We start from the raw sequence: 12,408 nt of genomic DNA on the forward strand, positions 1-12,408 counted from the left end.
CAGGAAAGGAAGAGGAGGGAGGTCTAGAGAGATCCCTTCTTGAGAGCGATGAGCAGAAATGGAGCATATTTCCAAATACAGTGATGAGGCTTTCATATTGAAACCGAAGGGAAGTTCAGACCCAAGTTCTCATCTGTTTTCACCTTGCCATATTTACCTTTCCCTTCTGTGTGTGTCGCTGTGTATCCTGTGTGTCTGATGTGCACCTGTATCTGATGCAGTCCCTCCCGGATGGTCATGTACCTGCAAGGAGAATGGACAGAGGAGTGTCTATGCCTAACATGTTGGAACCAAAGGCAAGTGCAGATGTTATTCACTTTCCTTTGAGATAGTGAGGGTCTGATGAAAGACAGATGAGTTCCTCTGAAAACAGAGAGGTGTTCCACACTTGGAGTTACTTTAGTCCCTTGAACTACCAAAACTGTCAGACTAGGACCTCATGAGCAAATCATCTCTTTGTTTCTGACCCCCTTCACTTCACGGCCCAAGTTATCTGGATATTTCACGTGGAAATGTTTTGAACCTGAAATATTTAAATAACTGAGGTTGAAGTGCATTTGGCATTGATCCCACCTCCGCCCAACCTCCATCTTCCCTGTGCTACTTCTGTATTCTGACATAGCACGATTTCAGCTGAGAGGTTGGAAAGTGACCAAAGGGAGCAAGATCAAGGTGACCTTTTAAAGCTAAAACTCCATTCAGTCATACATTCAAGAATGCAAGTGTGAAACCAGGACTGATAATGGCTACACATTTTCTCGCTGCAGCAGTCAGCTCTAAGCAGTGTACACACTTACCCGATGCATGAATACATGGACTGAGGATAGTTTAAGGTTCAATTTTGCCCCAAAAGCTTGACCTGCCATCTAGAAAAATCGGCAGCTATTTTGAAATGTCTAGGCACACTTATGTCCCTAAAATTCTTTACCCTTTTTATTTCCCCCATATCTTCCATTTACATCTCATGGTAAGTGTTCCATCAAAGATGGTCTGAATCATCCATTTCAGAAAGCATTTTTGTCACCTGGCCTATTGAGAACAACTAATAGCCCTGGGCTTAAAAACTAGAAGTTAATTGCAATCACTTAGATTTTTTTGAGTATGCTTGTAAGTGAAGGTGCTGCTCTTTCCATTGGTCTTGCTCCTGATGGATTACATAAGCTTGAGTAGCCCTGTCATCCAAATCCATATTAATGTTGAGCATCTGCTATTTCTCCCTGCAAAACACTTGAATAAGCACTGGGAAAGAGTACCTGGTAGAGAATTAGGGTCCCTGACCCTCAAGAGATTTACAGTCTAAGAATTAAAAGGGAAAGAGGACTGTCATTGGAAATGTTAGGGAAAGATGGAACAATAAAACCACAAAATCAGCCTAAAAGACTAGTGACAGGAATAAATACAAAATGATAATAATAATCATAATAATTGTGGCATTTTTTAAGTGCTTACTATGTGCCAAGCACTGTACTCAGCACTGGGGCTCACAGTCTTAATCCCCATTTTACAGCTGAGGTAACTGAGGCCCAGAGAAGTCAAGTGACTTGCCCGAGGTCACACAACAGTCAAATGGCAGGAGCCGGGATTAGAACCCAGGTCCCTCTTACTCCCAGGCCCGTGTTCTTTCCACTAGGCCACACCAAAAGCCATAGAGTACTGGGGCTAGGAGAGTAGAGTTTCAGGCTTACCTTGGCTCAGGGTACAGCTGTGACCTTCTGAGCATTTTGCATTCTGTGGAGGCGGCCTGCTGCCTCTGCCTCTCTCCCTCCCTGAGAGATGGAGTAAGACAGATTGGAATGGAGATCCCTGGATGATCCCAGGATCATCACAGATCCCGAGATCCCAGGAGGGGGTTGCGTTGCTTACCAGCAAAACAGCTCGGCTACATGGATGTTTTCCCTAAATTCTATAGACATTTTTTTGAGGAAAGAGAAACATTTAGCTGTGAAGGATAGCGGATGTGTTATGTGTTTTGCCCTTAGTGCTGTGTTGCCCTGAGGGTATGTCATTAAGGGAGATACCTGTCATTAAAGGAGATACCTGCTTTAATTGGCAAACAGTCTTTGTAAATTATTACAGAATATTTTCTCTAGTGATTGCGGAGGAATTTATTTTTGGCTATGGTGATTTTCACAAGGAATCTTTTCTGATGGCTAGGTAATAAGTGGCAAGTGGCAAAAGAGAATACCAACTGTCGGCATCCCAGCAAATTGTGGCAGTGGTTTTGGTCTGGCTATTACCCAAATGCATTTCTATTGGGGCTTTTCATTAAATGCTTTTGGATGAGTACAATAGGGTTGGTGTACATGATCCCTGCTTTGTAGGCATTTACAGTCTAGTCCTCTCCAATACGTAGAAGGCTCCTGTCCAGCAGTCTATTTCATCAACACCAGCATCACTAAAGGGAGAAAAATGGGAGCCTTTTTCTCAAGCCGGAGAGAAAGCACCTGGGCAATACTTTGCTTGGGCTGACAATCAGTAGTATTTATTGAGCAGTTTCTGTGCATGGGGTGCTGTAACAAGCATTTGGGAGAGTAGAGTACAACAGAGGTGGTAGACACGCTCTCTGTCCACAAGGAGCTTATGTTTTATAATGGAAGACAGACATTAAAATAAATTACATATGTGTGTATAAGTGCTGTAGGACTGAAAGCGTCATGAATATCAAATGCTTACAGAGCACTCCATGCGAATAAGGAGCAAGAGTAGGGGACATGAGAGCTTATTCCGGGAAGGCCTCTTGGAGAAGATGTGGTTTTAGTAAGTCTTTGAAGGTTGGAGAGTGTGGTGGTTTGTCATATATGGAGTGGGGAGGGAGCTCCAGGTCAGAGGGAGGATATGGACAAGGAGAAGGGGTCAGCCATGAGTGAGTGATGGTGACAGTAATTGGGGGTACAACTTGAGAGCATTCTTGGTTCAGGAGGAGGTGGCACATCTCTTTGGTAGAAAGACAGTTTCTGCAGATGAAGCTATAATTTTTTTTCCCCCTACTTCTTCCCATCCTCCACCCTGTGCTCAATCCTAGGACTGACTCCATATCTCTGGGTCCTCCTGCCTTATAAAATTTGGGGTCCTTTTTAAATTAGCAGAGTTTTGTATCTTCTTATCTATTGGGACAGGGTCTCAGTTGAACATCTCTTAACTCAGCAACTACCTGTGTGATTGGGATCTGCAGGGTTCATAAGCTTGCTTTATATAAATGTTTTAATGTGTTTTCTTATTGCCAAAATTAGAACTTTTCTTAGACAGCATGTGATATGGGAATTTAAGCTTTTTGGAAACTTGACCATGAACAGTATTGGAAACTGTATTTGAAAATTCACCTAGTTCTGGACTAAAACAGAAATCAGCAGGTGTAATCACCAGGGCAAGGCCCAAAATCAACATGGATTCCATTGTGAATTTCTAATTTATATAGTTTAATGAAATGATGTGGCAGCTGTAAGTTGTTCTACTTTAACAACTTAGCTTTTTGTTTCAACACAACTCTGTACTGTGGTAGTCATTTCACCTATTCAATTTGAAATTGTAACCATTCTCATACATTCAGTAATGGCATTAATTGTACGATTGTGAGAATGTTGGAATCTACTGAGAGCCAAATCTTAGCCTCAGTATGTAAGATGACAGTTATTTTTAAAAAGAAAATGATCACAATAAACTTGGTGGAATATTCATTATTGACTGAATTTTGTTTATTGTCAGAATGAGAAATTAACTGGTGTGAACTTAGTGATGTACCAATGCACAACGATGTCGAAGCAAGAAACTTCTTCATTGCATCCAGCACCAAATGACTTACAAATGCAACTCAAACCTTTTTAAATTTGCCTGTAAGATGTGATTAGAGATTTCTTTAAGGATCTCCCATTAAACAGTATGAGGAAGGATTTATCCTCTCCAAAGAAATTTTCAGTAATTTGTGAACATACTGCTACATCTGACTGCTGGTCCTTCTCCTTGGAGGAAGAGAAACATAAATTCAGAATCAAATCCAGGATGTTTCAAAGAACACTCTGCCCACCTTTAATCCATTAAAATCCAAATCAAAGAGGTTTAGCAAGTGGCTCCCTTGTACAACCACCTGCAACAAGGTGCAAGACAACTAATACATTGTCCGAATAGAATGAAAAAATTTCAACAATACTGCCGTTGTCCTCCATAAATCCCAAGTTTCTTCTAAGGATCAAACCTACTGCAGAGACACCCAAATGTACTATATTTTATCCCAAGACATGAGGGATTTATTAAATCTCGAAGGAATGATGAAAGTTCATTTGAATATCAAAATCAATATTACTGGTCTGCAACTGGGAAAATCAGGCACTTCTCAGACCTTAAAGAAGTGTACATAATTCATGAGAGGAAAAGGGTGTACTCCACAGCTTTAATTTTTGTTTTTCTTGTACACTAACAGATCTTTCCATACGAAATCCTCATGGTGACCAACAGAGGGCGAAATAAAATACTAAGAGATGTAGACAGAACCAGGCTTGAGGTAAGAGAAGCAAATTCCCAAATGTAGTTTCTTTTTCTTCTCCTTTTGCCAAGAGACTTCGTGTTAGCTCCACGAAAGATAAAATGTTGAGAATTGGACACAAGTTCACCGCAGTCCAGTGGTGTTCTGGACAGAGTGGGATGCCGTGGAAAGATACCAGAGTGGCACACCAAGCGCCACCTGTTATTAAAAGGAGATATAAATGTATCTTGACAGTCACTTCCTGGTCTACATCTGCGGCCCCAAAATATATGTTGATATATTATGGATGCAGTTTTGAATTAGTACGAGATGGTAATGCAATGGAATTGGAAAATTTGCTCTAATAATAATTGTGGTATTTAAGTGGTTACTGTGTGTCTGTCCCTGGGAAAGATACAGTATGTTCAGATCAGACACAGCCTTTGTCTAACGTGGGACACCCAGTCTTAGAGGGAAGGAGAACGTGTAGTTTAGTCCCCATTTTACGGATGAAGAAACTGAGTCACAGAGAAGTTAACTGATTTGCCTGGAGTCAAAAAACAGGCAAGTGTATTCTGCTCTACATCTGCTTTACCCCTTCTAAGTCTTTCTTATCGAATCCTCTGTGAAATGTAATTTGTTTGGATTGTTTCACTGACTGCCTTCAATATGGCAAGTTTGTCTTTGTGTAATTCCCAGCTACTTGCTGGAAATCATCAAAAATCCACTACGGATCAAAACACAATCTTCACAAGGGTATCAGGGCAGGAAAGATCAGTTTAGGGCAGCTTTCTGCATCCAAGTGAAAAGGCAGCACAAATTTCAGGAAAATGTGTCACTGGTTACCCGTTACTGGACTCCTGCTGACTCACATTCCACTCAGGTGATGTGGGGAAGACTTTTGAGGTGTTTTGGAGCTGTTGCTGCTATGTTGCATTTTTATAGCTCCTTTGCTCTGTGCACCTCAGGGTTCTGAACTAAGTCAATCAATCAATACCCAACTTGCCCCTCATTTCCTCTTCTCTCACTCCCTTCCATGTCATTCTTGCACTTGGATTTGAACCCTTTATGTACCCCTCCCTCAATTCTGCAGCACTTCTGTACAGATCCATAATTTATTTATATCGATATCTGTTTCCCTTCTAGACTGTAAATTCGTTGTTGACAGGGAATGGGTCTACCAACTCAGTTATATTATACTCTCCCAAGTGCTTAGTACAGTTCTCAATACACAGAAAATGCTCAGTAAATTCAATTGATCAATCATGTTTACTGAGCACTTACTGTGTGCAGAGCCCTGTACTAGTTAGTAGATGTGTTCCCTGCCCACAAGGATTTTCACTCAACAAATGATCCTCCTCACCATTTCCCTGAAGCTAAAGCTTCATCCAGAATCACAGGAGCTACCTATTCCAAGATTTTTGTGCACTCCCTTTATAGGCTGACATTACAGTGAAATTCGCCAATAGCCTCCTACGCATTTTATAAAATCCGAAGTCTAATTCATTCATTCATTCATTCAATTGTATTTATTGAGTGCTTACTGTGTGCAAAGCACTGTACTTAGCACTTGGGAAGTACAAGTTGGCAACATATAGAAGACGGTCCCTACCCAACAGCGGGCTCACAGTCTAGAAGGGGGAAACAGACAACAAAACAAGACATTTTAACAAAATAAAATAAATAGAATAAATATGTACAAATAAAATAAATAAAGTAATAAATACATGCAAACATATATACATATATACAGGTGTTGTGGGGAGGGGAAGGAGGGAGGGCAGGGGAGATGGGGACTTTTTAATGTAAAAACTCCGATGAAAGCAAAGTATTTAAGGAAAAGCAGAGTCAGTCCCTTTCCCATTGCTAACCTATTTATGGGGGCATTTGTTAAGCCCTTACTATGTGCCAACACTATACTAAGTGCTGGATTAGATACAAGATAAGTTGGATTTAGGCCCTGATTGGACTCACAGTCTGAGGTGGGAGAACAGGTATTGAGTCCCCATTTTACAGATGAGGAAATTGAGACACTGAGAAGTTAAGTGATTTGCCCAAGGTTGCACAGCAAGGCAGATTTCAGAGGTGGGATTTGAGCACCAGTCCTCTGGGCTAGAAGTAAAACTGACTAGGTCTGTCTGCTTTCCTCAGCCTGGGTTTCACTGGAGTGTGGGCATTAGCCTAGGTCTCCCACTTCTGTGGCCATAACTGACACTTGCTCTTTCCTCATTTATCCAGCGTCATCTAGCACCTGAAGTTTTTCGAGAAATATTTGGAATGCCAATTCAGGAGTTTGACAAGTTACCTCTCTGGAGACGCAATGACATGAAGAAAAAAGCAAAGCTCTTCTAAATTGTATACTTGCCCGCAGTTTAAAAAGAATGGTGATGCATAGGTTATTATATTCTAGATCCCACACTTGATTGGAGAACTTAGAAGCTACTGCTCCTCCACAACAACAAAAAGGGAAAACCTGATTTACGGCAGTCTTGGCGTAACCACTGGGCCAACCAACAGAGACACTTGCCACGAAGAACAGGGTGGAAATTTCGATGTTCCAAAACTCAACAGCTGTTTTCACATGTGATCTTTTTACATTACCTTGTGAACATAAGAACTGCTTTCGGATTCCATATCCCTTTTACTGTTGTCCAGATGTATAACAGCCTGTAGTGGTCGAGCCAGGAAGTGCCCTTAGAATGCCTAACAGGAAGTAGTTGTAATGACTCCATGAAATAATTATATCTATACACACTGTGGTTAAGAGGAAAAAAAAACTAGCATAGCCTTGTGAAAAATAGTAATGGTTTTGCACAGACATTTTGTAATTGGTTTTGTGTAAAACTGCCCATTCTGTACCTGTAGTACAAAGCAGAGGGACAGGGAGTTGAGAGAGTTTCACTCCACTGGCAGAAGTGTTCCCCCAGTCCCAGGTCACCAAAATGGAAAAGCCGTCAGTGGTGTGGGAGACTCCCCTACTCAACAGTCAAGGTGGAGTCCCCAAGGCTATGCTCACCCGAGTCACCTTTTCATCCAGAGAGCCTGTCCAGGAGGCAGCGTACCAGAGACGTGATGTTAAATGCACTCAGCCCTCTCTGCTGTACATATTTGCTAATGTGTATTTGTTGGTGTAACAGTGAGCTGTTGTAAAACTTCCCTCCTTAGATTTTCCTTGCTTTGAGCAATTCAGCACAAGTTTACTCTGCAGCCAAGAACAAGTGAATCGATGAACAAACTCAATCAAGAATGGAAATCTCTTCAGTAAAACTGAGAAAGGAAGGATTTTCCCAAGAATGGTGGAGGCATTTTCTGCCTTTTCTGTCCCTCCTATCCTGAATCTTGACAATACTAGGTGGTATTATATAATGTTGCATTTTCTGCCAATACAGGATGGAAGATGTAATGTCTTATAATATATAGCATACTACGTCAGATTAAACAGAAAACATGTCAGGTCATTTCAGGACTAGGGTTGGAAAAAATTTATTTTCTTGAATATTTTTTTTAAGCATTACAACCCTAAAACAAAGAACCTAGATTTTTGTCATTCTGTGCCTAGCACTGTTACCCTCATCATGGGCAGAAAAATTACACAGGGTAGTTGATGAATGAATTTGAGATTTTCCAAACGCCTTATTGCTAGAGCATATTTTTCCTCATGCTATACACTCAGCTTCTAAGAGATGTTTATAAAGATATACATAACTGAATGATGCAACGAGTGATCCATTAGCATGAAAGGCTGTGGGAAATAGCTTCTTTTCTTCATTGGTCTTAACAACCGATGAATAATGCACTGGTATAACTTCCCCTGCCTTGTCTTGGATAACCATGAAGATTCAACTGAAGACATAGCGGTAGGCAATAGCTTTAGCTTGAAAAGACCATTTAGTAGGAAATATAGAAGTGCTTTATTCTAAAAGAGGCACCAAAGAGTTCCAGGACTTCCTTTAGACTCCCGAAATCACCTCATTCAAGCCGTGAGACATTACAGGAGGAAACTCACTAACACCAAATGAAAGAAGGCCCCAATAATTGAGTTAGAGGCTAAAGGGTTCCTTGGTGGAAAACATTTGGGAAACACTGGCCTAGCGATGAAGGAATATATTTGAATCAACTTGCAGCTTTCCTTTAATGGTGAAAAGTGTGACCTTATCACTACTGCATGGAAAGAGAAGAAGAATACTCAGATCACGTGTTGTCTATCCCAACCAATGGTGGAACCACGGGGTGTGTTTTCAACAAGGGAGTGTAAAAAGGAAACAACCCATGTAGTCAATGTTTAGTCTGCATATCACGCTTAACATAGACCAGGTGCTATAGTATGATTCAGACGTAGAGTTTTATAAAATCAGCCTCCCATTGAGTCACTAGAACTTCACTTGTACCTTGATGCCGTGGGCTGAAAGACCTAGAACTGTTCTTGAAAATATGTGTGTGTATTTCTGAAACTCCACCAGCCCTCACGTTGCAGAAAATGGCAATGCCGGGTGATCATTTGAGAAAGTGAGTTGCCTGTTCCATCTAAAAGCAGACAGTTGCCTTTGCTTTGCTCCCTAGTACAGTTGTTAGGTGATTTGTTCTGATGAATGGGTCTTCATTCTTCTGAACTCTCCTAAATCTGAAATTCCTTCCAGAACTTTTAGGTCTTTCCAGTTGGGGTGAATTCAAAAATGCCATCCTTGTGTATTGGCATCTGCTTTGGCGCTCTTTCCCCTCCCCCACCTTTCCCAGTAGGTGTGCAGTCTCAAAAAAAAGTACTCAGCAGGAGAGGAGACATTTTGAGGTCGGGAGTTTGCATGTAGGGGAAAGCCTCCTTGTGAACTCTTCCTATCTTCACCGTTCCTTTCCTTGGGCTGGCGGTTCATTTTAGAGGAGAGATTGATTTCTTTATGTTTATCTTTGTACAACCACCGGTTAGGTAAATTCCAGTTTTATCTGGCTCGATGATGAGATTTTTATTTTCTTTTTATGTAGGGTACAGAGGGAACCTCAGGTTTTTATGGGCTTATCTCTTCAAGTATTTTATAAGCCAGGCAAGCCTTAGCAAGATAGGCCCTAGTGAACCATGTTTAGTATCTATAAAATGTAGGTTCTCTTAAGTAACTCCATGGAGCGCCTTCCCCTTGGAGCCTTGTGGGAAATAGTTGTGTATTTGTATTTGAGCCGCTTTCTTCTATTAAAGTTTTCGTCGAGTGTTGATGGAAGGAGAAAGAAAAAGAATTTAGCAACAGAATTCAGTCCCGTCCTGTCTGTAAACTCTGTGTCTTTCCATTTCAGCAGTTGCAGCATTTGAAATCACAAATACTCATCACAGACGTGCACTGAATACTGTTACTGCTCCACAGCACTTTGAACTATAGCCCTTGTTGGGTGGGTAAATGTGGAGTTTTCCTAGCTTAACTGCCAAATAAAACTCTTGGGTTAGAATGAGTTGTCAGTTTGAGTAAACTGAATCCTTATATGCTTAGATCAGAATATAGTTTAGGTATGGGGTGTGTTTAAAAGTGGCCCATTATATAACTTCCAGTAGCTCTAGTAAAGCTTGTTCAAAGTGATTCAGGATATTATTTAGTCTTCCTGTGGTACATAATAACTTCATGCTGGAGTCATTTAGAACAGATTGTAATGGTATAAAGAACCTAAGAGTCCTCTATAGCAATACACATTTGTTTCAGTTGGAAGTTAGTTGTAAGTGCCCTTAAAATATTGCTGGTGTTAAATTGAACTTGAATCACCTGTTTTTTCAAAGAGTCAAATGAAATCAATGCCATCCTTAGAGGGATCGGATGGGCATGAAGCGACTGTGGGCCTGTGATAATGTCCTTGCTCACCAGCCACCCTTCATCTGAAGTTTGCTTAAAATTGGGTTTATTTTGATGCAGAAGCTGCAGTGGTTCCTTCATGGCAAGTGTCACTCTTGAGCTGGTGATGTCAATCAAGCCCTCAACCCTGGGAGACTTGCTGAGAATATTTATAAATTCTTTCGATTGTATTTCATGACACTCTGAAGAAAGTCACTTTTTTTATAAAGAATTACTTTTCCTGGATTCTTTATGCTTTTGCAAGTTTGAATTCATGATTTGTAATTATAGATCTTTCTAAGAAAAACTTGAAAATATATGAAGCATTAACATTATCCAAAATGGACAAATGACAGGTAACTATTGTAAGGCTAAAGCTTGTAACCTGTTGATTGGTAGAGAAGAGACTGGAAAGAACAAATATCACATTGGCAACTTTCTGGGAGTACATGTGAACATATCCAGTTGTAAGTCTCCATCTCTCTCTGGGATTTGTTGATATTATTCTCAGTTGCTCTTTCTATGTATTTTGCACTTGATTGCTCACCTCTCTTTGTTTCTTTAGATTAAGCACAATCATATGGTTTGTTAGAAATTCATGTTTATCTTTCAAGGATCTGAATTAATCACCAGTATGCCCTGGAAGCAACTCCAGGTTTCCCTATCAGACATCTTACTGATTCAGAAAACACAGAAGAGAAAATGGGAGAACTTAGGGTTAGTACCCCATTCTGTTGTAAAGTAGAAGAGAAATCACTGCACCCTGACATGGAGACTCAAGATGCCTTTTAAGGGAGTAAAAGTAAATAAGTAAATAAAGTTTGTTTAAATTGATTTAAAATGGGTAACTGAGAACCTTTCATTACTCTTCTGAAATAATTTTTTGAAATCTATTGGTTATGAAGGAAAATAGCAAGCTTAGGTTGACATGATTTCAAATGCCTTTTTTGAAGGAATAATATTTGCATTACTAAATTAGACAACAGCAGAAGCTGAGTTTACATCAATTGGTCATTGATGTTGTGACTACTCAGTATAACTCTCTACAAATGTGTGTGTCTCCAAAAGAAGAATTTTTACGAATTAATTTACACACATGTCTTTGCAGGGGAAATGTTTGATATTACATGGTTTATGTCCTCTTTGTAGTGTCTAAACTGTCACTTCTCTTTCATAAGGTACCAGTTATAGTAGTAGCACTTAACAATTGCAGTTTTTATTGCAGGAAACAATGTACCTAGTGTAATTCCTTTCAGAGAAATTAATGTTTTCATTGTCATCAGCAGAATTGTTCAGTGAATTGTGTGAGGTCCTGACAACTCTCTGTGAGGGTTCTCTTGAAGTTATTTGAAGTTGGAAGGATTGCAAAAATGATCATTTTTGTTTCCCGCAACATCGAACAAGCATTTGAAAAAGTTAAAAAAAATATTTGTCTCCTGCAAAAGTGAATTGGTGTCTGTCTGTGCACACTAGTGTAAGCTTGTATGTGAATGAAAAGTTGGCCTGCCATTCTCTGGGTTGCTGTTCTGTACAGTTACTGATCTGCTTCACTTACATATTGCCAACCGCACATATGCACTCCTATGCCACTATAATCTGCATCACTGTTGTACTCAGATCAAGCCAATGAATAAAGTTTTGTGCTTTATTCTTAAATGGTAAGTGCCCTGTTTTGGGGTTTTTTTTTTGTCTTTCGGACTTTCAGATTGGCGTTTTACAGCAAGTTTGTTGCATGTACCCATCAGGGAAATAGACGTGTATTTAAATGGTTCAAAGTAATATTTAATAATGTTAGAATCCATATCTTTCTGCCTGTCAACAGGTCAGTTAGGGTGAATGTGAAATAACAGAAAACTGTAATTGATCCTTTAAATGCTTCAAATGCTAACTTTGAAAAGATCCTTACCACTTCATCCAACATTTTGCATTCCATTGTTCTAGGATGAATTTAACTTTGCTTATTTCTGTTTGTGGTATAGACCAACAGTGTTATCGCCAAACAAGAGGGATAGCTATCTATATGTAGAAGACAGAGATTAAGATTGGAATGGCTCAATCATTAGAGCAAGTATGTGGATTGGTATGTTTTTCATAAGTAATAAAAACTTCTCATGGCCCATAGGTATGGGTGTTTAGCAAAAGTACCAG

The 12,408-nt window shown here is 40.0% G+C and overlaps 1 protein-coding gene across 19 annotated transcripts in view; it reads left to right on the forward strand.

Moving 5' to 3' along the window:
- The window catches only part of ABLIM1 (actin binding LIM protein 1), a 268,653-nt gene extending 256,731 nt beyond the window's left edge, over positions 1-11,922 (forward strand). For all 19 annotated transcript variants that reach the window (XM_038758707.1, XM_038758704.1, XM_038758705.1 and 16 more), the window contains 3 exons: positions 222-296; positions 4,415-4,495; positions 6,695-11,922. In XM_038758707.1, the coding sequence (XP_038614635.1) occupies positions 222-296; positions 4,415-4,495; positions 6,695-6,808 (270 nt within the window). In that variant the 3' untranslated portion in view covers positions 6,809-11,922. The remainder of the gene's footprint in view (positions 1-221; positions 297-4,414; positions 4,496-6,694) is intronic.
- Positions 11,923-12,408: the final 486 nt, after the last annotated feature.

This window comes from Tachyglossus aculeatus, chromosome 16, assembly GCF_015852505.1.
Source record: "Tachyglossus aculeatus isolate mTacAcu1 chromosome 16, mTacAcu1.pri, whole genome shotgun sequence".
Lineage (NCBI taxonomy): Eukaryota > Metazoa > Chordata > Mammalia > Monotremata > Tachyglossidae > Tachyglossus > Tachyglossus aculeatus.